This window comes from Nannobrachium achirus (assembly GCF_963921795.1).
Source record: "Nannobrachium achirus genome assembly, chromosome: 19".
Lineage (NCBI taxonomy): Eukaryota > Metazoa > Chordata > Actinopteri > Myctophiformes > Myctophidae > Nannobrachium > Nannobrachium achirus.
Window position 1 is genome coordinate 52,773,754 of NC_137826.1, and position 27,946 is coordinate 52,801,699.

A 27,946-nucleotide genomic window follows, 5' to 3' on the forward strand; every position below is an offset into this window, starting at 1 on the left:
TGCAGGGATGGGCGTTGCCAAAAAAAAGGCAGTCTTCAGCGATTGGTTCAGTGTGGCTGGCTAGTGGCTAGCCTGTTGCTTGCTAGTGCTACTTGCTAACCAAAGAAACAGTCAGAATAGGAGCACTACGAACTAGTAATCAAACACAACATAACATGCCTGCTACTGGTGTTTCATAGCGAGATCGATACGATCGCATTTTACCGCAAATTACCGCATTTTACGAAATGCGCGGTACGGTACGGCGGCGGCGCTGGTGTACTTGGAAACACACATGAGTTCTGGGAAACCCCCACCCACGCTGATCACAAGACGCTGATTCACGACGCTGATTCGCCGATCGGATTTTCAACCAAGGCAGGCCTCTTCATTGAGAGCGATGCTAGACCTGAATCTCCAAAACAAAACATTTAAAGGGGTGAGGCTAGCGATTCAGGGTCTGGAACTAAGCTAGCTCCTTGGCCACATGCATATCGAACTGGGGGTCCTCAAATCATTAGGTTAAACAGTAGCCTACAATAATCTAATCTGTTTAACACTTAAAAGAAAAAAGAAAATACTACAACAATCAGTCATAGCAAGTTCCCCTACGGCTTTTTGCTCGAGTCGGCTGCCGCTTCTCCGGGTTGGGCCTGATCGTCACTGATATCTTCAACCACAGAGGGCTCCCTGTCACCTTGCCTGGGTTCCGAGAGGTGTAGCCCGATGAAGAGATGATACATGGCCGCCCCCAAAAGTCCACCCACCATGGGTCCCAACACAGGGATCCAAAACCAGTTCTTCCCATCTGGATCAGTAAAGACCGCCGACCCCCATCCCGCACAGAGGGTGAACAGCCGCGGCCCCAGGTCTCGAGCGGGGTTGATGGCATAGCCGGAGTTGTGGTGCTGGGACACTCCGATGACCAGGATGAGCAAGCTGATGCTCAAGGCCTCCAGGAACCTTTTAGAGATCATGTACGCCGGCTGCGCCTTGTCGTCAAAGTCCTTCGGAATGCCCATGTTCTTCCTGTCGGTGATGGCCAAGACCAGCATGACCAGGGCACCGGTTGCACACATCTGCTCGACGAATCCATTCAGGGTACCGAGATGTTTATTAGAATACGTCGCAAATATAGCTGCCGTCGTCATATGATTTTTGGGGTCGTGACCGACAACTTCCATGATAGCATCGCTGTACACCGTGTAGACGCCCGCCGCTCCGAAGAAGGCGCCCAGGAGCTGCGCGCACATATAGTATGGGACCTTCCACATGGGTATCCTGCGCATGATCGCCATGGGTAGAGTGATGGCGGGGTTCAAATGGGCTCCTGATGTTTCTCGCGACAGGAACATGGCCATCATGGTTCCCAGGGCGAAGCCCAGGTTGATGCTCAGGATGTCGAAGGTCAATACTGATGTTTCGATTGCTCTGATATGGGGCTCTTTTGTCCCAGCATTCACCGTAATGTCCGGTTCAATTTCCGCCCACGCCCTCGTAATCTCTCTCAGCACTGCCTGGGCCACGGAGCCACATCCAAAGTAGATCAACATGCACGTCCCGGCGAACTCGGCCAGGACCTCTCTCCAGATGCCGTGCACGGGCCTGGGAGCATACTTCCTCTTCAAGTCAGCATACTTCGTCTTCAAGTCAGCATACATCCTCTTCAAGTGAGCAAACTGCTTTATGATCGACATCTTACATCGGTATGAAAGTGTGGTCGCATTCGCCGCTTTTATACTCTGCGTGAGTTCAACCTTGATGACGTCACCCGCCTCCGGGAAGTTGATAGAAATGCAAACACCCCCCACCCCCCATTCCATGTCATATGTAAAGGCAGCAAGCATTCAAGAGAATTGCCTTTTCCAAACTCTCCTGAACTTGAATTGCCCTCTCTGTGAAGAAATCCATGCCGTAATCCATGTTTCAGTATTGGTTTGATTATGCTTTGCTCAGTGAAGTATCACACACCAGAAATAAGACAATTTCCAATCTCGTCGCAGTCGCAGTGCGGCATGTTGTGAGCTTGGAGATCGGCTATTTCTACCGTAAGTGTCCTTTTCGAGATTCCAATGCTCGGCACGTCTTTTGTTCAAAAGGTATTGTAGTCAAAGGTATCAAAGGGTCTCTACAAAAATATATTTAATTTAACAATCATAAACAAAAATCAAATGATCAGTTAGGAATCAAAAGTACTTACTTAATTCATTTCATAATGACTACATTTGGTTACTCCTAAATAAAAATGTAAATCTTCTTTTGTGTGTGACACAACAGCAGATGAGGTGGTCACACCTCGATGGGAAAACCGTCTGTGAGAGTTGGGTTCGAATCCACGGCGGTGCTTCCAGCTTGGCAGAGTGTCTGTACAAACGTCTCCCCAGGGAAGGTCCTCCCTGCACTGGGAGGAGACCCACAGAGGATTATATTTAAAAAATATATATCAAATGTGGGTCCTTGGCCACATGCATATCAAACTGGAGGTCCTCAAATCACTAGGTTAAACAGTAGCCTACAATAATCTAATCTGTTTAACACTAAAAGAAAAAAGAAAATACTACAACTTTGCCGCCCCCTACTGGCAACAGAACAGTTGTACCTCAACTCTTCACCAAACCTATTCCAAACTTCAAAGGTTTGAATCATGGCCTGAAGACATCTAAAGGTCAACTCTAAATCAGTCATAGCATTCATAGCAAGTTCCCTTACGGCATTTGGCTCGAGTCGGCTGCCGCTTCTCCGGGCTGGGCCTGATCGTCACTGATATCTTCAACCACAGAGGGCTCCCTGTCACTCTGCTTGGGTTCCGAGAGGTGTAGCCCGACGAAGAGATGATACACGGTCGCCCCCAAAAGTCCACCCATCATGGGTCCCAACACAGGAATCCAAAACCAGTGCATAAGTTCTAATTTCTTTTCTTCGCCAAACCCACGATTATGTTCTGGCCCCGTGAAGACCTTCGACCCCCATCCTGCGCAGTAGGTGAACATCCGCGGTCCCAGGTCTCGAGCGGGGTTGATGGCATAGCCGGAGTTGTGGTGCTGGGACACTCCTATGACCAGGATGAGCAAGCTGATGCTCAGGGCCTCCAGGAACCTTTTAGAGATCATGTACGCCGGCTGCGCCTTGTCGTCAAAGTCCTTCGGAATGCCCATGTTCTTCCTGTCGGTGATGGCCAAGAACAGCATGACCAGGGCACCGGTTGCGAACATCTGCTCTAGGAATCCATTCAAGGGTTTGAGATGTTCATTAGAATACGTTGCAAATATAGCTGCCGTCGTCATATGTCCTTCGGGTCCTTTGCGTCCGACAACCTCCATGATAGCATCGTTGTACACCGTGTAGACGCCCGCCGCTCCGAAGAAGGCACCCAGGAGCTGAGCGCCCATATAGTACGGGACCTTCCACATGTGTAGCCTGCGCATGACCGCCATGGGGAGAGTGACGGCGGGGTTCAAATGGCCTCCCGATGTTTCACGTGAGAGGAACATGGCCATCAGGGTTCCCAGTGCGAAGCCCAGGTTGATGCTCAGGATGTCGAAGGTCAATACTGATGTATCGACGGATTTTAAATTGAGTGGAGGAACTACGCCGTCCTTTGAAACATTCCCATACGCTGTCACATACGCCGACCTCGTAATCTCTCTCAGTACTGCCTGGGCCACGGAGCCACATCCAAAGTAGATCAACATGAATGTCCCGGCAAACTCGGCCAGGACCTGTCTCCAGATGCCGTGCACGGGTCTGGGAGCATACTTCCTCTTCAGGTCAGCAAACTGACTTATGATCGACATCTTATGAACGTGATCGGTATGATCGGTATGAACGTGCGGTCGCATTCGCCGCTTTTATACTCTGCGTGAGTTCAACCTTGATGACGTCACCCGCCTCGAATCCCCTGCCATTGGCTGTGATCAGCCGGGAAGTTGATAGAAATGCTAACACCCCCCACCCCCCATTCCATGTCATATCTAAAGGCAGCATTCAAGAGAATTGCCTTTTCCAAACTCTCCTGAACTTGAATTGCCCTCTCTGTGAAGAAATCCATGTCGAAAGCCATGTTTCAGTATAGGCTTGATTATGCTTTGCTCAGTGAAGTATCACACACCAGAAATAAGACAATTTCCAAGCTCGTCGCAGTCGCAGTGCGGCAGGTTGTGAGCTTGGAGATCGGCTATTGTAAGTGTCCTTTTAGAGATTCCAGCCCCTTCCTCTCTAAAATGCTCTGCACGTCTTTTGTTCAAATGGTATTGTAGTCAAAGGTATCAAAGGGTCTCTACAAAAATATATTTAATTTAACATAATCATAAAAAAAAAATTAAATGAGCAGTTAGGAATCAAAAGTACTTAATTAATTTCATAATGGAGAAAAGGGCTTAAACACATCCTAAATAAAAACTTAAGTCTTCTTTTGTGTGGCCAGCGGTGCTTCCAGCACGGCACCGAGTGCCGCGCTGCGAGCTTGTAGATCTGCTATTTTTGAAAACTCTTGAAAATTAGAATTTTGACCCGATTCTTTAAGTGTCTTTTGAATCCTTCTAAGATTTTTTGAAAAAACCCTATGTTTCTATGTCAGCAATCTGGCCAGCCATCGTCAAAGAAAAGGTCCTTTTCACTTAACTGGAGCTCAGTTAGTCTGTTCTTGAGAGACTACTATGCCAGTAGTGCTCAAACCTTTTCACGTGAAGGACCCCCAACGTGATATGTATTTGGCCACGGACCCCGATCTCAAAATATTTCGTTCCAGGGACTACCCAGAAGCAAAATTTGAGTTACAAACGTTCGCTTTGAAAATGCATATATTCAAAGATTTGCACACATTTTCACGACTTTAAAAAAAATAGCAGATCTACAAGCTCGCAGCGCGGCTCTCGGTGCCGCGCTGTGAGCTTGTATATCTGCTATTTTTTTTATATTTAAAGCATACAATATCGCGTCATAATGTGTTCAGGCCTAAATGGGTTAAACACAACATTCGGGGAGGGGGAGAAAAGCATGGGCCAGGCGTCCTGGTGGTGTTATAATAGGCCAATGTAAAAAGGGTGGCATATGTTCTTCGCCAGTCTAAGACCTTTCATGGCAGACGTCGGACGCTGCATGCATGATTTGAGGCATTGAACCATTTTACACAGAATAAGCCCATTCCCAAGATACAACGCAACCTTTCATGGTTGGATGTGACTTATGGGGGCTAGACGTGTTACTGTAAATAGCAATAAAGAAACTGCTGGCTTGTTGTGTCTAAAAAGACATATTTAGCCACTTGTACGCATGCCCCAATGCGTACGCATGCCCCACATTTTACGGTAAACGCGATAAAACAATAGAACAAAGCAAGTGAAAACATTTTAACACTCACTTTTTCTTTTCTCTAATTACAATCTAAAATATGAACCCTTGTTGTAAAAAAACAAAGTTGTCCTTTAAATTGAGAGTGTACATTTGGTGTACATTAAACCAGGGGTCTTCAACAGGGGGTCCGGGACCCCTAAGGGGTCCTCAGAGTTACTACAGGGTGTCCGCCTATGTGTGATCATGTTTGATCACTTGAACCCTAGCATCCCTATTGTTATTTGAACATTAGCCAAAAAATTGCAGATCTACAAGCTCACAACCCGTCGCAGCGCGAGGCGTTGTGAGGTTTGGTGTAGAGGGAAAAGGAGAGCAGACTAGTACGTATTGACAGTTCAAGTGGTTAAATATATGACATACACATTAATCCAGCCTACACAGATGATAGTGGTGTCAAGTCTAAATTGTATAAGAAATAATCCATGTGCATTTTTAATCTGCAACTACGATATGTCGTGGGGGTCCCTGCTTCATCTCTCTCTCAACTAAGGGGTCCTCGGCATGAAAACGTTGAAGACCCTTGCATTAAACAATTTTCAGCCAGCGGCTCTTCCTCTCTTCACTTTCGACAGCACGCTCTTCGTCGGGGGACGACTCACTCCGCGTGGGCCTCGCTCTCCGGAGGGAAGACGGGGTGAGCTGGTAGCGGTGTCTTCGGGCTTGGAACGACCGCGGCCTCGTCTCGTCTGACGTGGACGCGGCGGGTGGGCGAGCCGCGGCTGCCAGTGGCGTTCGAAGAGTGGGCAGTCGGTGCCTATATATTAGTCAGGGAAAATTAGCAGAATACCTGTGAAATCTGGGAATAAATTCCTTACCAAACAATGTCTTCACCAATGTGTTCGTAAAGGTGTCTAGTAACATATCTAACAAAGATTGAAATTCAACATTCCTAGCAAAATGTTTGACAGCTAGGGTAATTCTGGGTCTCATTCACTTACTATACACTGTACTATAAGGGAAAAAAATCACTCCCAAAAATATGCTTTAAGTGGGATGTGAGGGGTCTAACTAGGTTGTTTTAATTATTCTGAATCCATTGCAAGCATTTGTTTTGCACGAAAAACATTCCTTGGGCCAAAAATGGACCCCATACACCTTGTGAAAAGTGATGACGCATCACTAAACCATCGTTTTTTTTTTTTGCGTCTGATTTTGGCCCAACGTGAATGAGACCCAGAATTACCCTAGCTGTCAAATATTTTGCTAGGGATGTTGAATTTCAATCTTAGTTAGATATGTTACTAGACACCTTTACGAACACGTTGGTGAAGACATTGTTTGGTAAGGAATTTATTCCCAGGGTTTTATTAAAATTCCCTGACTATATCAGCAATGGGACCGGGCGGTAGGTTGGGGACCGCTCCAGCGGCAACCTGTATATCTCCGCGGGTGGATTGAACTCGGATGTGCGTGACGGGGTAGTGGCGGACATCTCCATGTGACGCAGGTTACCGGCTAGCTCTGGCTCGCGCCACCTCCAGTGACCATGGGCGAAATTAGATCTTATTCTGCATGGGTTTTCAGATCAAAAGCGCCCTGTACTGTTGTGAGGGGGGCCCATAGATAAGGAGATTAGAGACCCCTAATATATTGGAAATGACAAAATACTATTGTCGTTGTCGGGTGTAAACCTTGTATCTCCAAGTTTCAAATGTGTATGTTCTTTCGCAAAGCAAAGCTCTATGTCATCGTACAAGGCCGTCGCACAAAAGTAGTGAAAACAGCAGATCTACAAGCCTCGAGGCGTTGTGTGCTTGTAGATCGGCTGTTTTCACTAGTTTAAATCATTTTTAAAATGAAAAATTCAAGTTTTGGACAGTTTTGGACATACCGTACAAGCTAGGTTTTCACCAGACAACAACGAATAGCCTATGAATTTATAATACTGTCACCAGTAGGGGGGCCCTTGGGTTTATTAAACCCATCAACCCTATGCAAATTACGCTTGTGCCAGTGACGCTCTGACAGACCCGTCGGCAAACAAATAGACCGCGTTTTCTCAGCCGCTACCAGGCTAGCGCTCAACTTGAGTCAAAATAAACAAAACTACTTCACTGCTCACCAAACCAAAGGTAGTTTTGCGTTTTTGAAAGTCTATTCTCCGCGGTGGTGAGCCCCTCAGCACCCCACCTACTCTGTAAAATACATTATTTTTGTCATGAAATAAAACGCACCCACCTCGAGCCACCCATCGGCCACCGCAGATACAATGGTTCACAACCCGGAAATGAGCGGCGGTCGAGTTGGATGCAAATGGCCGCAAATGGCCCGCGGGGGGCTACTGTCTGGCCCCCACCAACCCCAGTATTAATGGTGGTATAAGAGCAGCAACAACAACACTAGTATATCGTCATTGTCGGGTGGAAAACCTGTATCTCAAAATGTGTACGTTCTTTCGCAAAGTAAAGCTCTGCTTCATCAAACAAGGCCGTCGCACAAAAGTAGTGAAAACAGCAGATCTACAAGCACACAATCATTTTTAAATCATTTTTAAAATTATAAATGCAAAACGAATGGTTTTGGACATACAAGATTTTCACCCGACAACGACGATATCTGAACTGTCACTTTAGTAGTGGGAACGCCACCGTTGCCCCCTGCAATGTTGTGGCCCTCGGCTTGGTACCCTAGACATGATTTGGCCCTTGGGGAAAACTAATTGGGGAACCCTGCTCTATAGTAACTAGTACTATCAGAACATAGATCCATTTTGTTATTATTTGGATTTAAAGGACAGTTGGCTTCACGTTCACATTCAGATTACTTTACTTTATTAACAGTTGACAATTGTAAACCAGTAAGACTCCCTAATCGGGAGATAAGCGACCGTCAGGTCGCATACACAAACTTTAGAAGGCAATTGTAGCCAATCAGGAGGGAATATGGGACTTTAGAGATACTGTGTACCGCTTTGTGTGATTTTAGGCCAAGATCTGTAGGAGCTGTGTCCAAAAATGTGTTTTGCAAAAATCAGCCTGATGGTGGCGCTAGGAGAGTGCCATGTGAGAAATGAGGGGTGGTGGTTGTGATTTGCCATCCAAGGAGTGTGTGTGTGTGCAAAGTTTGGCATTGATGGGGCCAACGGTGGCAAGATATGACTAGGGAAAAAGTGTGACGTGACAGACTGACAGCCGTTGGAGCTTTTCATAGTAACTGCGACCTGGCTGTCGCAATAAAGCACAGTGCACACATTTCATCACAGTTAAGTTTTATTTCATTCAACATTTCACATTACAAATATTTAAAAATTATGCATACTTGTTATAAATAGTTGGCTGCAAACAATTAAATAACATTAGATTTTTTATTTTTCGTTTCACTAGCACTTCTACAGACCAACCCCTAGAAATATGGACATATCTGTATTACATAACTTAATAATTAGAAAGGAAAATACAAAAATAGGAACTTATAAAGTGAAATGACAATAAAATTAAGGTGATATCTTAAGTAAAAAAATGCTATTAATAAATACCACAACCTTCCCATACACTGTTAAAAACTATTGAAATTTTTGCCATTAAGTAACATTACCAGACAAATATTTAAATATTTATTTTCCTTCAGAAAATGTGAACCATAATATATTGTGGAGCACAATATAGCAATTAGTAAAAACTAGACACTTTAACATATTAAAAGCTTCACCTCAAAAATATAACAAAAATCTGATCAAAATTATATAAAAATCAATTATACATTCCAATTAAAAATATACCAATAAACAGCTAAATACATTGTTGACCTAATAATTACAATGCAATCAATCACAGTAGCTCCAAAATAAACAAAATAAGCAAATGAGCACAAAAACCTTTTTTTTATGTTTTAAAAATAACTTCAATTATTTATATTAGTACAAATAGTTTTGATTTTGTTTCTTTTTTTTACAAACACCAGCATGAAAAGGATACAATAACAGTAGAAAATGACTGTGAAAAACATATTAACATCTTCTTTTTTAATTAAATGTCTGCAATTAAAAATGGCATTAAAGAATTACATTGCAAAGATTCTTTTTTTTTTTGTCTCTCGTCTGGAAAACAGGTTTCAAAAAGAAGTATTGCACATAACAACTTGAAGTTAACTTGCAACATTTACCACATTCAAGTCTTTTTTTAAGCTCCTCCCCCTTTCCTCCAGATAGGTCTAAGGTCAAAAGGTCACCTCGCCACGTTTTTTGTTGAGGTCACCTCTTTTCCGACGCGACGGCCCGCGGTGACCGGTTATCAAGTCTCTTCAACAGTGTTGTGAAAACAAAACAAAAAATAAATAAAAATAAAATGCTCAAAGTCCTGCGTTTGCTAGACTAAAAAGCTCCTGAACCTTTTCCGTTCCCGTCTCATTTGTTTTTGAGCGGTGCATGCCGCTCCGACATTCGACTGTGTGTGCATGTCCACATCGGCACGAGTGTATACGTTACAGTGAGTTTGGGTAACTCTGTGAGATTGGGGTAAGCGCGCTCGTTTTGTAGTTCACCACACACCCCTAACACCACCTGGATCAATTCACCTTGATAGTCTCCTATCAGCCCACCTGTGTAATTCTGCGTTCACCATGAAATGGCGACAACAGCCATTCACTTGTGTAGTCGCTGACGTCACTCGTTTGCGACCACTCTCTCTTTGTTTATCAGCTTATAGCTAGCTCAGCTGTGTTTAGCAATTAGCTTACTATGCCTAACTCTAACCCTAACCTTAACCTCTGTAAAACTATGCCTAACCCTAAACCTAACCTCCGTGGGGTGAGGCGCCATCATTCCTGCCGACGCTACGTTGTCGTGGCTCAAAGCGACCGCTTGTTCCGCCCGCGCTGCACGCCGAGCGCACCTGTTCTCAATTTCACTGAAACTCAAAAAAGCTGTGACATATACGCCTCAGGTACGGCAACGCCAGCTGCAGCCACCGAGCTGTGCTGTTCAGCAGCACGCACCACCCATTCACACTGGGTGTTATTTATTATTATTATTTTCTTTTCACTTCGTACTCCTCTATGGATTACTCCGCAGAGGTCTGAGAATGGGGAAGCCAGGAGATTAAGACACATGGGGACTAGAGACCTATTTATACCTCGCCCTGCGAGTCACACCGCGACTCATTGTGAGCATGTATAGTGGCTTCTTTTTTTGCATTATATATAAAAATACAATAGACCATATTCACACATTTTGCACTGAAGAAACGGCGTGACATTTCATGAACTTAACGGCAAAACGGCCGCTTTGTGAATATTATGGTCTATTGTTTGACGAGTGTCACCATCGTGTGACAGCCTATACCAGGGTTCCCCAATTAGTTTTCCCCAAGGGCCGAATTATGTCTATAGGGTACCAAAATGAGGGCCACGACATTGCAGGGGGCGACGGTGGCGTTCCCACTACTCCAGCGACAGTTCAGATATCGTCGTTGTCGGGTGAAAATCTTGTTGGTCCAAAACCGTTCGTTTTGCATTTATCATTTAAAAAATTAACTAAACTAGTGAAAACAGCCGATCTACAAGCACACAACGCCTCGCACCGCGAGGCGTTGTGTGTTTGTAGATCTGCTGTTTTCACTACTTTTGTGTGACGGCCTTGAAGCAGGGCTTTACTTTGCGAAAGAACGTACACATTTGGAGATACAAGGTTTCCACCCGACAACGACGATATACTAGTGTTGTTGCTGCTGCTCTTATACCACCATTATTACTGGGGTTGGTGGGGGCCAGACAGTAGCCCCCCCCGTGGGCCGCAAATGGCCCGCGGGCCGCCTATTGGGGAACCCTGGCCTATACATTTAAGCATTAGGGTTGAGTTTGGCGGGGAGAGGGGTGAGAAGGGTGTCCTTATAACAATGTAATATTTGAGAAACATTTGGTGCACACCACAACAATTAATTTGTAAGAGCTAATTCATGTAACTTGTCATTTTCTCTTTTTTTTCTTATTTTAGTCATGCACGCTAAGGATTACAATATAGGAGCTAGTTGGCAAGTTCAAGAATATATATGTATATAGACTTTTTTTTCTTCTTCTTCAAATATTTAAATATCTAAACACCAAACATCCATTTGTGTGATACAAGATTCCGCATTTTAAGCGCAAATCTAATTTTTGCATTCTCCTTATAGTAATATAGTATGTTATATTTCCAGCTACGGAGAGGAAATCCAAGACAAAGTTACTATTTCCCCCCCCCCAAACCCGACTAGGATAGCCATTTCTATAGAGACATTAACATCAGTTTCAAATGACATATTCAGTTTGTCGCCATGCCGTTTGATCAATCATATTTCAAAACGTCTAGTGTGTGATTACGAAAAGCTTAGGACCCAATAGAGAGGTTTGCTTTGGTTGTATCCTCTGCAGATTTTTTTTTCCCTTTCTTCTTTTTTTGAAGTCGCGTCAACAAAAGTGTGCACTCAAATTTGTAAAGATTGTTTTTCTCCTCAGCACTGAAATGTATAAAAAGCATAATTGAAAATAATATATATTGAAATCACTCTAGTTCTTTTTGTTTTGTTTCTCTTCAAAATGAAAACATTTCCATATAATGCAGATCTGTCAGTAACAAAATTGTACAAAAGCTACCTTTTACAATGTGAAAAAATTGAGGTATTGCAAAAAGGAGTCTTCCCATTTTGTGAAAAAGAAATGTGCCTAAAATGACTGTTGGGAATAGAAAAGAAAGAAAAGAAAAAGAAAATATTTAGAAAAAAGTAGTGCATAATAAATGTTATGTGCATGACAAAATAATTTAGCTAGAAAACACTGTACCAAAAAAATCAGCAGGCCATGTATAAAATAATCTTTTTTTTGTATCATTTTTAAACAGCAAATTCTTCAAAAAGTGTTTCATTTAGCTTCTAAAGTGTATCACACACACACACACACACACACACACACACACACACACACACACACACACACACACACACACCTGCACAACTGAAGTCCAGGGTGCAAAGACTGGTGCAACAGCGCCCCCTCCCCCCAACGCGAGGAACAGCTCTCTCTCACTAGTGTGTTAGAAGAATCAAGTTTATTATTTAGATTATTTTGATGATGATTATTATTATTATTATTACATTTCTGCACTACACTCCCTGACACGCTCAAACGCTAGGCTAAGAGATTCAGGCACCGCTGAGACTTAGCAAAATGGGAGGATTAATTTTGTGTGTGTGTGTGTGTGTGTGTGTGTATGCGCACGTGCGCGTGTGTGTGTGTGTGTGTGTCTGTGGGTTTATGGACCGTTTAGGTCAGGGTTCCCCAATTAGTTTTCCCCAAGGGCCGAATCATGTCTAGGGTGCCAAGCCGAGGGCCACAACATTGAATCATGTCTAGGGTACCAAGCTGAGGGCCACAACATTGAATAATGTCTAGGGTACCAAGCTGAGGGCCACAACATTGAATCATGTCTAGGGTACCAAGCTGAGGGCCACAACATTGAATAATGTCTAGGGTACCAAGCTGAGGGCCACAACATTGAATAATGTCTAGGGTACCAAGCTGAGGGCCACAACATTGAATAATGTCTAGGGTACCAAGCCGAGGGCCACAACATTGAATCATGTCTAGGGTGCCAAGCCGAGGGCCACAGCATTGCAGGGGGTGACGGTGGCGTTCCCGCTACTCCAGCGACAGTTCAGATATCGTCGTTGTCGGGTGAAAATCTTGTTGGTCCAAAACCGTTCGTTTTGCATTTATCATTTTAAAAATTATTTAAACTAGTGAAAACAGCCGATCTACAAGCACACAACGTCTCGCACCGCAAGGCGCTGTGTGTTTGTAGATCTGCTGTTTTCACTACTTTTGTGTGACGGCCTTGAAGCAGGGCTTTACTTTGCGAAAGAGCGTACACATTTGGAGATACAAGGTTTCCACCCGACAACGACGATATACTAGTGTTGTTGCTGCTCTTATACCACCATTATTACTGGGGTTGGTGGGGGCCAGACAGTAGCCCCCCCGTGGGCCGCAAATGGCCCGCGGGCCGCCTATTGGGGAACCCTGGTGTAGGTGTTAAGACAAGCGACGGAATCGACGAGCGTCTTGAAAAAAAGCAGGGTGTTTTTTTGTTTTACGGCAAAGGAAGGGCCTGGCCCTCCTCTGGAGATGGGTTTACACTCGCAATGGTTCTCAAAGTAGTCTCACTATTGAGAACCATAACATTTACAGCTACTGTTATCGATTTCGAGGCCCGATCTTTGGTTTGCTAGAGTCCGTCTGGTCTTGATAAGAGTGTGAAATCGGGTGGAGATTAAGATGGGTACTCAGGAAAAAGTTGAAACATAAAATTGCAATGAAATAATAAATTAAACTCCTTGCAATCAATACAAATAAAAGATCAACCTAAAAAGAAAGACAGAAATGGGAAAAAAAAAAATTAGCTACACGTGTGACCCACTAATGCGCGGCCGGCCATCTTTGGTTCCCTAAATCCAGTCTGAATGGCATGCAGTGTCTGCCCCGAAGGACAAACTGCGTTGTGGGTCGACACACAGAACACGAGGAGCGCTAGAGCACATCGCCGAGAGCAAACTATCTTCATTTATGCTTAGAAAACATGGGCTGCTGAGAAAGGGGGGGGGGGGGGGGGGCATAGCTTGGTTTGGAGAAGAGGATCAGGGTTGAAGAGGGCAAACCCTCACCACTTAAAAACTAGGTGAGAGAAATAAAAAAAGACAAAAAAAAAAAAGATTTAGATTACCGTATTTTCCGGACTATAAGGCGCACTTAAAAGCCTTTAATTTTCTCAAAAAACTACAGTGCGCCTTATAGTCCAGTGCGCCTTATATATGGATCATTCATTGACATTGACATTCCCTTTAGCACAGCTCCATCTGTTTGATGCATAACGCAACGGTAGCGTCTATTATGTGCGCCTTATAGTCAGGTGCGCCTTATATATGAAAACAGTTGGAAAATAGACCATTCGTTGACAGTGCGCCTTATAGTCAGGTGCGCCTTATAGTCCAGAAAATACTGTATATATATATATATATATATATATTTTTTTTTGTGATTGCCTATTGAGATCAACAGAGGGTCAACGACACGGCTGCAAACGACAAAGCTTGGACATCAAAGACTTGGGGAAAGAATTGCACAAACACGTCCGAAGAGTAGTAATATACAAAAAAACAAACTAACAAAAAAACGATCTGTACTGACTTTGTAGCAGCGATGGGAGCCGTACGGAGATGGCTCGCTGAACACACCTCTCTCTCTCGCTCTCTAAAACTAAGAGTTGACCTACTGGTTAAGAGTCCTTTGGGAACCCATACGGTCCACCGGAACTAGGAGAAACGACTTTCTACTTAGCGATTTAGCTTCAGCCGTGTGTGAGGGGGTTCTGCAAGGTGTCGGGATTCTGAGTGCTATCGCGAGCTAGCCGTGGCGGCGATAATCCGCAGCTAATAGCGGTGATCGGCGCCTGCACTGCGACTCCGTGTTGTGTGTACTGCGTGCACTGTCCTTTTCACACAACCTTCGATTACAAAAATAAGGAAGAGACAAAGCAGTGAGTACAAAAAAAAAAAAATTATAAAAATAAAATAAAACTGTGCCGACGACGTAGCTCGCGTCTCTTCCCTTTGATTGCGTGGGAAGGAGATCGAAAGCAGCGCGCGATAGTTTTTTTTTTACCCCCCCTTCTCTTTCGTTTCTTAAAATTAGATAAGATTCGGCACATCTTTTTAGCAGCTGAGCTTGAGGTATTAGTTTTTGCATGTCAAGATGGGAGATCAATAACCCAAACAAGTTTGTTGCTGAAAAATCGATCTTGTCAAGTAACGTCAAAATATTAGCGTGGGGGGGGGGGGGGGGGGACGAAACAAAACTAAACAAAAACTAAAAAAGATGCTGAAACATTTTCATTTTCGTTGTACAAAAAACTTCTGCTTGTTTTGCCCTCTATTCTTCAAATCGAAATAAAAACAAAAAGCTTTGGTTAACTACAAACGCCTGGTTCATACTTGGTCATGTGCCGGTGTTGCGCTCGAAAACAGTCGCTCATACAATGTGCAACCATTACACCGGCACAAAACTAAGTAGAAACCACCCTTAATGGACAAATTTGCTTTTTTTTTTACAACAAGGGTTCATATTTTAGATAGTCATTGGAGAAAAGAAAAGATGAGTGTTAACATTTTTTCATTTACTTTTATCATTTTAGTGATTTTAAAGCTATACTATGGAAATTGCTCAACTACTGGTCAGTAGCGGTATTGCTTTTTTCAGCAGTTTTTCGCCCGGGGTCGCCAAGGACCACCGGAGCGGGGCCGCAAAACCACCGCGACCGCCTGCAGCTCGCCGATACGCATCCGTAGAGTGGTCTCACGTTCCTATGCAACCAGGCGGTGGGGGAGTAACAGGCTAGACTCTACCACCAGCATAAACACTGCTGTTGAAGCAAGCTACTTCCTGAAGAGACGGCAAGACGCGCTGTGATTGGCCGGTAGTGTATGATCCGTGCTGTGATTGGCCGGTAGTGTATGATCTGGAGACAACGTATACAGATGACGTAATTTTGCTGCGAAATGCAGTCCCTGTCACTGCTCACTGGCTCAGTAAAAAACATATAAAGAAAAGTCTTTCGGGGCTGAAATTAAAGGAGTGGGTGTTCTAAAATTTTAGCGATTTAATAGTTAGGAAAAGTTACATAGTATAGCTTTAACGATTTTGATTTGCAAGTGGCTAAATGCAATGTGTCTTTTCAGACACAATAAGCCCATTCCCAAGATGCACTGCAATCTTTCATGGGCAGATGCGACTTATGGGGGCTGGTGTAAACAGTAACAAAGAAATTGTCAGCTTATTGCGTCTAAAAAGACATATTTATCCACGTGTGTGCATGCCCCCAAACACTGAAATCAAAATACTAAAACGGCTAAAACGATAGAAAGCAGTACATTAAAACATTTTAACACTCATCTTTTCTTTTCTCTAATTACAATCTAAAATATGAAACTAAAGTTTTCCTTTAGAGGGTCACACACTTGTTCTGCACTGCGTAGATCACAAATAAGTGCACTCCTCTTTAGCAACAACTTCATAGTTATATATCATTTCTTTTTTTTTATGGAGCTTCTTTTCTCTGAAGGAATATTTTAATCACAGCTCTTTAAACAAAATAAAACAAACGGTCAAATCACTAATTTAAACAAAATAAAACAAACGTCAAATCACTCATTTAAATAGGACTCTCTCTGGAGCATCGTAAAGAAAAAACTAAACAAAATAAAAATATTAATAAAAATAAAACACAATTTCAGATAAAAAATATAAACTGTCCATCATATGCCAACTGAATATTTGTCATTCTGGGTCCTCTCAAAACTTAAATCATAATCTGCTTTTAATTCAACGGCCAATCGAGCTCCAATTGAATAGCAGGGTAGCATTTCACAACCCAGTCTTTCCTATAGATTTTTTTTTCCTTCTTCTTCACCAATAACAAAAATACATCTACAGAACAAATCAAATGCATAAATTAAAATTATATTACATCCTTCTATTTCTTGCTGGATCTTTTGAGGGATATAATTCCAGTTTCTTCTCTTCTATTTTCAAAATATAGATATATCTATAGATTTATATTAACTTAAAAAAAAAAAGGAAACAATAAAACATGGATTCTGGTGTAAAAAAAAAAAAAAGGAACCAGCAACAGAAAAGTGCATTTATTTTGTACAATGATTTGCGACTCGTAGCGCTACCTCCCGCTCTGTTTCAACCTCCTCTCCCATAGCCCAGTGGTTCTCAACCTTCTCCGGCCGTGACCCCCCAAAAATAATCCTATTTGAACTGGGGGACGCCCCCCCCCACCCCACACCCCCCACCCTGACAAGCACTTGAAGGGAAATGTAGGAGTCGAGTCGTTTCATTTTGTTTGACTCCGGTAAATATTGTGAGAATATCGGATAGATCGTCTGTTTGCACGATGTCTGCCTCTTTCTTAGATTATTGAACACATTTGGGTCAGCGTTTGACCAGCTTTTACGGTGTATTTTGTCGATTGCCTTTCGGGTGCAGTAGGTGTTTTTGTCCCCTTTCTCCCCCCCCCCCGGAGGTATTAAAAAATAAGGTCTTTTAAAAGTCCTTAAATTCTCACTTCACTGTTATATGGGGACTAATAATAAAAGAAATCGTCCCCACCCACCCACAGGTTGAGAACCACTGTCCAATGGGCTATATGCGCAGCAGCCACTTTTGGAGGGAAGTTGGGTTTCTTCCCATTTCCTTCACAGGTGTTACCAATGATACTAATGAAGTCTGTTCCATTTCATGTAGTGGTTCTAAAACCTTTTATTTCAAAGACTTTACGGGTCCATTTGGTTCCATTTGAGTTCCAGTGAGCCAACATGAACAGACAGCATCAGCACCCTGACTCTGTTTGACCAGAATGGAACAGAGCCTCCATTAGTATCATTGGATAGTCTCGCGTGGCCAGACTGTTGACTCCGCGATTTGGGAAATGCTCCCGTCAACAGTCTGGGGCACGGAAATAGAAACGATGAGTGCGAGATAAAGCGGATGTGACGCAACCGCTCCCTTGGTGCAGTAGCAATAACATGTCCTACTGGAAGCGTTATCTCTCCTATTTCTGGGGGCGTTATTTCGTCTTTTTCTGGTGTTATTGGTGTTACCTCCATGATGTTTTCAAACGTTTTCTTAAACTATACACCCATAACAAGAATAGGCCGCTCGAATGACTTTGTCTGAGCTATTGTGTTTGTTATGTTTCCAATGGGACTACAGTTCAGTGCAGCACTGGCTACTTCCGATACTCGCCGTTCGGGAGCTGCCGTTCCAGACTCTATATAGCATTCGGAGATTGTGGAATAGTTGTCTGGCTATGCGAGACTAAAATTATTGTAGAACACCTGTGAAGGAAGTGAGAAAAGACCCGACCTCTCTCCAAAATGGCTGCTGCCCATATGACCCCGCCGTATTTCCCCCCCCTCAGTCCGCTGCCCCCGCGTTTCGGGGGGGTGGGGGGGGTTTGCAGCGCGCTCAGTTCCAGCGGAAGGAGATGTGGCGCGGGCGGTCGCCGCCCTCCTTCACCAGGGGCTTGTGGAACTCGCGGCCGGCGCGCGAGTGGATGGCGGCCCAGCAGTACTCGCAGTAGTACTGCAGGCACGTGACGTTGGCGCAGAAGAAGGGCGCAAACTTGCCGCCGCAGCGCGTCCCCTGGCACTCGTCACACAGCTGGTCGTCCAGCACGTATGGCTTCACTTCCACCTGAGGGGAGGGGAGGGGAGGGGAGGGGAGGGGAGGGGAGGACATGGAGGGGACGAGAGGACAGGAATTGATTGATTGAAGAATCTATTAGAAGTTTGCATAGGAAATAAATCACACCAGTGTGAACCAATGTTGTTTTTGACAGCAAATCTTGATTTAGTTTTAGTCACAGTCTTTTGAATAACATGTCATTTAGTTTTAGTCATAATTTAGTCACCTGAAAAGTTTTAGTTTTAGTCAAATTCTGGTCGACTAAATATCATAAGTTTTTAGGCGACTAAATCTACAGTTGATTTAGTCGGCTAAAAATGTATTTTGGCAGGCCTTGATGGCATCGTAATGACTGATTTTACACTTGGTTGTGTGCTGAAAATAGCCGATCTACAAGCTCACAGCGCGTCGCAGCGCGACGCGTTGTGAGCTTGTAGATCTGCTTGTAGATCTGCTTGTAGATCTGCGTGTACATTTCAAGGCTGCTCAACAGCACCTCTCTGGTAACTCACCCAGCGGTCCTCAGGCTACATACAGACACGGATACACACATACACACACGGCCACGCTATGGAGACGGGGTGACCACCGCTCAAAAAGTACAGTTTCATGACAGTACAAATCACTGGTGCAAGGTCAACCAAAAGGAGACCTTTGTAAGACTTTCGGCTTATTTACACAGGAACCACTTTATGTATCTCATATAACATTGAAAGTCAGACGGATAGAACATAGTACTTTGCATAGGGAATTGTCAGTTTAAAAAAGAAATATAAAAAAAACAAAAAAGAAAACATTTTAATAGATTAGATTAGATGTCTTTATTATACACAAGGGAAATTTGTTTTGCTCGGGTCAATGCATGTATGACAATACATGAATATACAAATACAATAGAACACCCAGCAAAGTACTTCAGTTCTATGAAAAGGTAGAAAATTATTCTAAATATTAAAAGGTATTTAAAAGAAAGCCCTCCATCCACACTGTGGAACACTCGTGTGTGTGTGTGTGTGTGTGTGTGTGTGTGTGTGTGTGTGTGTGTGTGTGTGTGTGTGTGTGCTTCCGTCCATGTCCACTATGGTATAGTGAGTCATCACTTTTCACAGTTTTGTGGGGTCCATTTTTAGCCCAAGGAAAGTTTTTTCCCGCTCACCCGTTTATCGATCTCGCCGTGCTGCAGCTGCACGAAGCGTGCGCTGATGGCGGCGATGTAGCTCTGCTGGTTGGAGAAGGCCACGCGCCCCGCGCCCTTGGGGTACTTCAGCTCGGGGTCCGTGTCGATGCCCGCGTAGCACACGCCCCCGTACAGCCGGTCCATGATCATGGCCAGCTCCACTGCACAGCGTGCACGTGCACACACACACACACACACACACACACACACACACACACACACACACACACACACACACACACACACACACACACACACACACACACACACACACACACACACACACACACACACACACACACAAAGTTTGAGAACCACTGACATAGAAACGTGCATTTTTCAAAAACCAGACATTTATAGAATTGGGTCAAAAGTATTCAAAGACTAAATTGCGCAGATGTTAATTCTTTTTTCGCAAAAATAGCAGATCTACAAGCTCGCAGTGCGGCACCCGAGTGCCGCACTGCAAGCTTGTATATCTGCTATTTTTGCACGCAAGCACACACACACACACACACACACGCGCGCACACACACGCGCTCACACACACGAGCAAAGTTTGAGAACCACTGACACAGGAAAAGTGCATTTTTCAAAAACCTTGAAAGGATTTAGAATACATTTGTAAAAGCAAATGGCAAGGAACCACTCCACTGGTGAATGCTAACCTGCCGACACTGATGAATGCTAACCTGGTGAATGCTACTATGCCTAAACCTAACCCTAACCCTTATGGGGAGCACACACTGGATGCGGGTGGCTGCGCAGCGTGGCGTCGCGCTATCGATGCACGTGAAGTGCCGCGCGGTAACCCCAAATGGATGCGGCGCGCTGCCACACAGCACATCCATTTCCCCCGGTGGGGAGAAGCATGGGAGAACATGTTCACCGCGCAGCAACGCTGGAAAAATAGAACAGCTGCGTATCGGCGCGGCAGACGAGGCGGCAGACCTGCGGCTGCGCGCGTCTGACGACGCCGGTGTGGGTTAGTTCATTGAAAATAACGGGGCCATATTTTTTGACACGCCGCTTCCGCGCCACCTCCGCGTCCAGTGTGTGTTCCCCTTTAGACTAATAGGATTTCACCAATTTCAAAACATTTTCAAAACCCCCCAAAAAAAAAAAAGTAAAAAAAAAAAAAACGTACCTGCGCGGAGCGGACGCGGGACACCGCCCACGAAGATGGTCTTCCTGGGGTCTAGCGGCTGAGAGCCGTCCATCACAAAGTCACTGTCGTTCAGGTTCCACGGGCGGATCTGGACCTGGTGCACGCAGGGATGGAGAATCAGGGGTATGCATGGCTGCCATAAAGTTATCTATCTGTGCTGGTTATTATGTTGTCAAATTACAGTAGAATAACTACAAATACAACATTTAACAAAATGGTCACTTTAACTCATACCCTGCCAAAAAAAGACGTTTTCTATAATAAAAACGTCTTTTTAACTATGGACCCCCCTGCCAGACGTCTTCTGGACGTCTTTTTTTTTTTAAATTATAAAAAAAAAAAATTGGACCTCCAACAGTGTACTAGCCATGATCGCGATCGCAAAATTGCATGTTTAACCCCCATACCAACCCCATCTTTCAAACATGGCAGCCATGTTTGTTTACATTTGAAGAAAACATAAGGGCTGCCTTCTCCTGAATGCCTGAACGGATTTCCAAGCGGATTTTTTTGTTTGAAAGCTGTGAAAAGCATGCACATGCATAGTGCATGATCTGTGCACGAATGTGTGCACCAGCGTGCACACTATTTTTTTAACCCTTTGTTGGCGAACCGGCAATATAAGAGGTCCCACTTTAAATATGGCACTGAAGAAGTTAACAAGGTATTATAATTATATTCTCCACACTAGTATTCTCCTCATCTTGACAAGATGGTATATTCTCAGGTTCCGCAGGTCAACTGCACAGGTGCAATTCATTAATGTTAATTGTGGCACGTTTACTAACATGCCCTTGAACAACCGTTCCAGGCTGCCATTATCCAGCCCAAGAAACCGTAGAAAACGGGGGGAAAAAATAGAATGTACTTCTTAAAATAAATGTATCATTCCTGTTGCTAAGGTATGGCAACATGACTGCGCTGCCTACGGCTACTCGCCCTTCGGGCTCTGGAACTAAATACTTTGAGATGGGGGTCCGTGGCCAAATACATATCATGTTGGGGGTCCTTCACATGAAAAGGTTTGAGGACCACTGACACTAGTAGTCTCTCAAGAACAGACTAACTGAGCTCCAGTTAAGTGAAAAGGACCTTTTCTTTGACGATAGCTGGCCAGATTGCTGACCTAGAAAGATGACTTAGAAGGATTCAAAAGACACTTATAGAATCGGGTCAAAATTCTAATTTTCACGATTTTTCAAAAATAGCAGATCTACAAGCTTACAAGCTTGCAGCGCGGCACTCAGTGCCGCGCTGTGAGCTTGTATATCTGCTATTTTTTCATATTTAATTACCCTGCAAGGCCCGAATTAATTTCTACCGGCCAAAAAAAATTAAAAAAAATCAGATGGTGTTGTAGCAGTCCTAATCACAGGAAAATATAATGTTAAAACATTAATAATGTTTTTGTAAGGTTTTATAGCCATAAATCATAAATCATAAATCATGCTCTAATTTGCATATTGGGGATATTTCTCACAATATTAACATATGCATGTGTTCTAGACATTCTAATGATCACGAAAAAAAATATTACAGGCATTTTACTTATGTTTTAGTGAGGAATAGCTTCAGTTAAAAAGTGAGATGTTGTTCGTCCAGACGCTGGAATTTCAACTTCTCTGGGAGTTGTGAATGTCAGCCTATGTGGGGGGTATTTATATGCAAATATCGTGGCCAATGGCATTGTAATACTAAACAATAGGATTTGATGGTGATGTTAATTTGAAAAAAGAACAGGAAAACTAATTATAACATTTTTCAAAAAATGTTTTAAAAAACGTTGCCAAAAAGCAACGCTGGGCCTTGCAGGGTTAACACATCGGATGCCCACGTGGTGTCTACAAGTCAATTTCTTTGATGTCGCTGGAGGCCCACGACGCGTTTGACGCGTTGTACAGTAAACTATACTGTAGCTACTGCACTTGGCTACCGCGGTGATGAAACAAACTCCATTTCCCAACATGCAGCGCGCAATTACGTCACCCGGACGTGCTGTGTGTCTCGTTGACTTCCTGTTTAGCGGCTGCACAAAAATGCTGTTTTCTCCGGATTCTTTTTCTTTTTTGTCTCAAAACGGCAGCCTCTTCTACATGCCGTAACACAAACACTGTGGCTTAGAAATGATAAAAAACGGTCCTGACTGAAAGAAAAGATTTTCGCGAAATAAACAGGACATACTCGGATTACTTTTACTCGGATTACTTTTCTCGCCAGTACTCTCGCCGGTAGGTAAAATGACGCGTTGCCATGGGCACCAGCAAATTAAGACGTCAAAACCACGTGGGCGTCCGATGTGTTAAAGCATAAAATATTGCGTCATATTGTGTTCAGGCCTAAATGCGTTAAATAACACACATTACCAAATGTAACGTGTGACGTGCAAGGTAAAGAATACAACAAAATAGCCTTTCTTTGACCCCTTCAGAATGATCAGACATCAGGGAACAAGGAATGCTGACAAATTATAATATAAAACATTCTTGTTTGACTCTGCAGGCGGGCCATTTAGGGTACAATCTAGGAATGAAAATGCGGGCCGTATAACATTTGTCATCGGGCCGTATTTGGCCCCCGGGCCTCACTTTGGACACCCCTGGCGTAGTGGGTGGTGTCCAGTGTGGTGCCCCGTGGGAAGGACCCTTTTAGTCGACGAACATTAACACATTGGTGTGTGTGTGCGTGCGTGCTGGCACTGACCGGCTTGTCCTTGATGGTAGGACTGGACACACACACAGTGTCAACACATTGGTGTGTGTGTGTGTGCGTGCGTGCTGGCACTGACCTAGCCTGGTGTTGCTCTTACTAATTCCTCACTGCGTGTTGGATATTAGTCTGGACTCGGGAGCAGAATTTTCATTTCCAAGGGGTGGTTTAAAAAAATGTCAAGGTGACTTGTTCTCAATTGCTCCCTCTGAACTTCGAAGGGCTTGTGAGCTGTGGTAATTGATTGAGCCATACAAGTGTCAATAGCTTGTTAGTTCAATGAAAGCATCAAAGACTAGGGACTAAACAGAGTGGAGGGGGGAATATGTTTGAATACACACAGACTCGCCTGATTGGCTGAATGGTTTAAAACCAGGCCACCACCCACCACGTGCCCCAAGCCTACAGCCCTGATTGGCTCGCCCTTTCTGAGGGCTGGTGGAAAAAGATTATTAAATGTGAAGGGCCAGACCACAACACCACCACTACCGCCAGGGGGTGGTGTTGTGCAGTCTGGTTTATTAACCAGGCTAGCACTGACCGGCTTGTCCTTGATGGTAGGACTGGACACACACAGTGTCAACACATTGGTGTGTGTGTGCGTGCACTGACCGGCTTGTCCTTGATGGTAGGACTGGACACACACAGTGTCAACACATTGGTGTGTGTGTGCGTGCACTGACCGGCTTGTCCTTGATGGTAGGACTGGACACACACAGTGTCAACACATTGGTGCGTGTGTGTGCGTGCACTGACCGGCTTGTCCTTGATGGTAGGACTGGACACACATAGTGTCAACACATTGGTGTGTGTGTGCGTGCACTGACCGGCTTGTCCTTGATGGTAGGACTGGACACACACAGTGTCAACACATTGGTGTGTGTGTGCGTGCACTGACCGGCTTGTCCTTGATGGTAGGACTGGACACACACAGTGTCAACACATTGGTGTGTGTGTGTGCGTGCACTGACCGGCTTGTCCTTGATGGTAATAATAATAATAATAATAAAACTTTATTTGTATAGCACCTTTCATGACATGAAATGCAGCTCAAAGTGCTTTACAGAGCATAAAATGAAGCACACGTGCTTAACAGAGAAAAAGTAAAATAGAAATAAAAAATACATAAAAAAGAGATAAGTAAAATGATTACAATAAAGCAAGAAAAAATAAAAGCATAGAACATTGAAGAACAATTTCAGAGCCGTGCGGACGTCAATAGCAGCATAGGGATTAAAAAATTTAGCTAAAAGCAAGAGTAAAGAAATAGGTCTTGAGCTGTGCTTTAAAGCTATCCACCGAGGCTGCCTGTCTTAGGTGTAGTGGTAGTTTATTCCAAGCTGTCGGTCCATAGAAGCAGAAAGCTGCTTCACCATATTTTTTATATGTCATTGTTGGCACCTCAAGTAGGTCTGCACTAGAGGACCTGAGTGGGCGGGTTGGAACATATCTATGCAGGCAGTTATAGAGGTACGAAGGTGCCAGACCATTTAGAGCTTTATAAACAAGTAAAAGAATTTTAAAATCAATCCTAAAAACAACCGGGAGCCAGTGTAGCGACGCTAAAACTGGAGTAGGACTGGACACACACAGTGTCAACACATTGGTGTGTGTGTGCGTGCACTGACCGGCTTGTCCTTGATGGTAGGACTGGACACACACAGTGTCAACACATTGGTGCGTGTGTGTGCGTGCACTGACCGGCTTGTCCTTGATGGTAGGACTGGACACACACAGTGTCAACACATTGGTGTGTGTGTGCGTGCACTGACCGGCTTGTCCTTGATGGTAGGACTGGACACACACAGTGTCAACACATTGGTGTGTGTGTGCGTGCACTGACCGGCTTGTCCTTGATGGTAGGACTGGACACATAGTGTCAACACATTGGTGTGTGTGTGCGTGCACTGACCGGCTTGTCCTTGATGGTAGGACTGGACACATAGTGTCAACACATTGGTGTGTGTGTGCGTGCACTGACCGGCTTGTCCTTGATGGTAGGACTGGACACATAGTGTCAACACATTGGTGTCAGAGATTGCGTTAGACCGGGAATTGCCGGATTTGACCGATTTTTGATGGCCAAGACCGAAAAATAAAATTCCTCCCGGACATCCTGACCGATTGAAAAACCAATGGTCATTTATTATTATCGCTGTCTGCTCCTCTGCGCAGGCTGCCTGCCTCTCTCTCTCTCTCTCTCTTTCCCTTTCCCTCTCTCTCTCTCTCTCTCTTTCCCTCTCTCTCTCTCTCTCTCTCTCTCTCTCTCTCTCTCTCTCTCTCTCTCTCTCTCGCTCGCCCGCGCGCTCCCCCGTTCTCTCTCTCTCTTTCTCTCTCTCGCTCGCTCATTTCAGTGTCAGTTTGCGATGCACGCACAGCATGTAAAGCCATGGGAATTAAGGAATGCACGCACGGTCAGCAATCAACCCATAAACAAACATTATACACTTGATTGAAGTTATGAGGAGAGGAGATGGAGTGGAGACAGTAGGAAGAACAAAGCCTTTTCAACTCTCCCAAAGTTGCATAACATGCGCATGGACGCACTCGACAGTGAGTATTGGATTAATTGCTGCTGGCCAGATGAATCTATCAACCTTTTCATTATTCTGAAGTCAAGACATGGTATTGTATTGTTGGCATGAAACATGATGCAACAGAAAGACGTTGTTGTGAAAGCAGTGTGCGTGTGCCACATGCAGACAGCCTGCGCGAACAGCGCGATTAGTCCAATATAATTAATTCCCTTATGCAAGATTGAAGCGTTTTTTTCTTTTTAGCCTATACTTTTTCATTCAATTCGTTTTCAGTCCCAACTATGCAGTAGGCCTAATACTTTAGCTGTTGCTATTGGCTGTTTGTGCACCTGCTTGTAATGTAGACCTATGCATTAAAATGATTATGTCCGGTATATTCTTCAGATGTCCGGTAAATTTTAATCATGCCGGTCACGGTGACCGGCAGTTAAAAATCCTAGCGCAATCACTGATTGGTGTGTGTGTGCGTGCACTGACCGGCTTGTCCTTGATGGTAGGACTGGACACACACAGTGTCAACACATTGGTGTGTGTGTGCGTGCACTGACCGGCTTGTCCTTGATGGTAGGACTGGACACACACAGTGTCAACACATTGGTGTGTGTGTGCGTGCACTGACCGGCTTGTCCTTGATGGTAGGACTGGACACACACAGTGTCAACACATTGGTGTGTGTGTGCGTGCACTGACCGGCTTGTCCTTGATGGTAGGACTGGACACACACAGGTAGAGCTTGCCGTCCTCCTCCATGCAGGCATCGATCAGAGCCTGAACGGAGCTCTCATCCTGGAACAACAGGAAGGCGTAGCCTGCAACACAAGCCGTGGGGGGGGGGGGGGGGGGGGGAAGTAGTACATACTGGGGCATTAAAACCCATTCAGGCCTAGAATTATTGAATGCTTTAACCAGTGAAAAATAGCAGATATACAAGCTCACAGCGCGGCACAGAGTGCCGCGCTGCGAGCTTGTAGATCTGCTATTTTTGAAAAAGTCGTGAAAATGTGTGCAAATCTTTGAATATATTATGTATTTTCAAAGCAAACGTTTGTAACTAGAATTTTGCTTTTGGGGTGGTCCCTGGAACTAGATATTTTGAGATGGGGGTCCGTGGCCAAATAAATATCATTTTGGGGGTCCTTCACATGAAAAGGTTTGAGCACCACTGACATAGTAGTCTCTCAAGAACAGACTAACTGAGCTCCAGTTAAGTGAAAAGGAGCTTTTCTTTGACGATGGCTGGCCAGATTGCTGACATAGAAACATATTTTTTTTCCAAAAATATTAGAAGGATTCAAAAGACACTTATAGAATCGGGTCAAAATTCGAATTTTCACGATTTTTCAAAAATAGCAGATCTATATCTGCTATTTTTCAATAGTTAAAGCATAAAATTATGATACACAAAATGTGTACCCGTTCTGAATGGGTTAACGGAAAAGTCGCCATGTCGACTCAGTCGACTTCATTACACAAGTCGACTCCCACCAGAGAAAGTCGAAAGACGAAAATACTTTCCATTGTGAAAATAGCCGATCTACATGCTCACAACAAATTGCAAATGTTCGCTTAAACAAAAAATACATATTATTCAAAGATTCAAAGTTTTCAAAAAAATATCAGATCTACAAGCTCGCAGCGCGGCACTCAGTGCGGCGCTGTGAGCTTGTAGATCTGCTATTTTTCAATAGCTAAATAATTCCAGGCCCCCTCCACCTTGGGCCCTAGTAACTCAGTCCCCCCTCTCCACCTTGGGCCCTAGTAACTCAGTCCCCCCTCCACCTTGGGCCCTAGTAACTCAGTCCCCCCTCTCCA

General features: G+C 44.2%; 1 protein-coding gene across 1 annotated transcript in view; it reads right to left on the reverse strand.

Moving 5' to 3' along the window:
• Nucleotides 1–17,159: 17,159 nt before the first annotated feature.
• The window catches only part of LOC308304261 (cytoplasmic polyadenylation element-binding protein 4-like), an 86,994-nt gene continuing 76,207 nt past the window's right edge, over nucleotides 17,160–27,946 (reverse strand). Inside the window, exons 12-15 of the mRNA XM_080748827.1 lie at nucleotides 26,825–26,943; nucleotides 20,871–20,985; nucleotides 19,703–19,884; nucleotides 17,160–18,555 (exon numbers count right to left, since the gene is read on the reverse strand). Coding sequence (XP_080604953.1) covers nucleotides 18,328–18,555; nucleotides 19,703–19,884; nucleotides 20,871–20,985; nucleotides 26,825–26,943 — 644 coding nt within the window. The 3' untranslated portion in view covers nucleotides 17,160–18,327. The remainder of the gene's footprint in view (nucleotides 18,556–19,702; nucleotides 19,885–20,870; nucleotides 20,986–26,824; nucleotides 26,944–27,946) is intronic.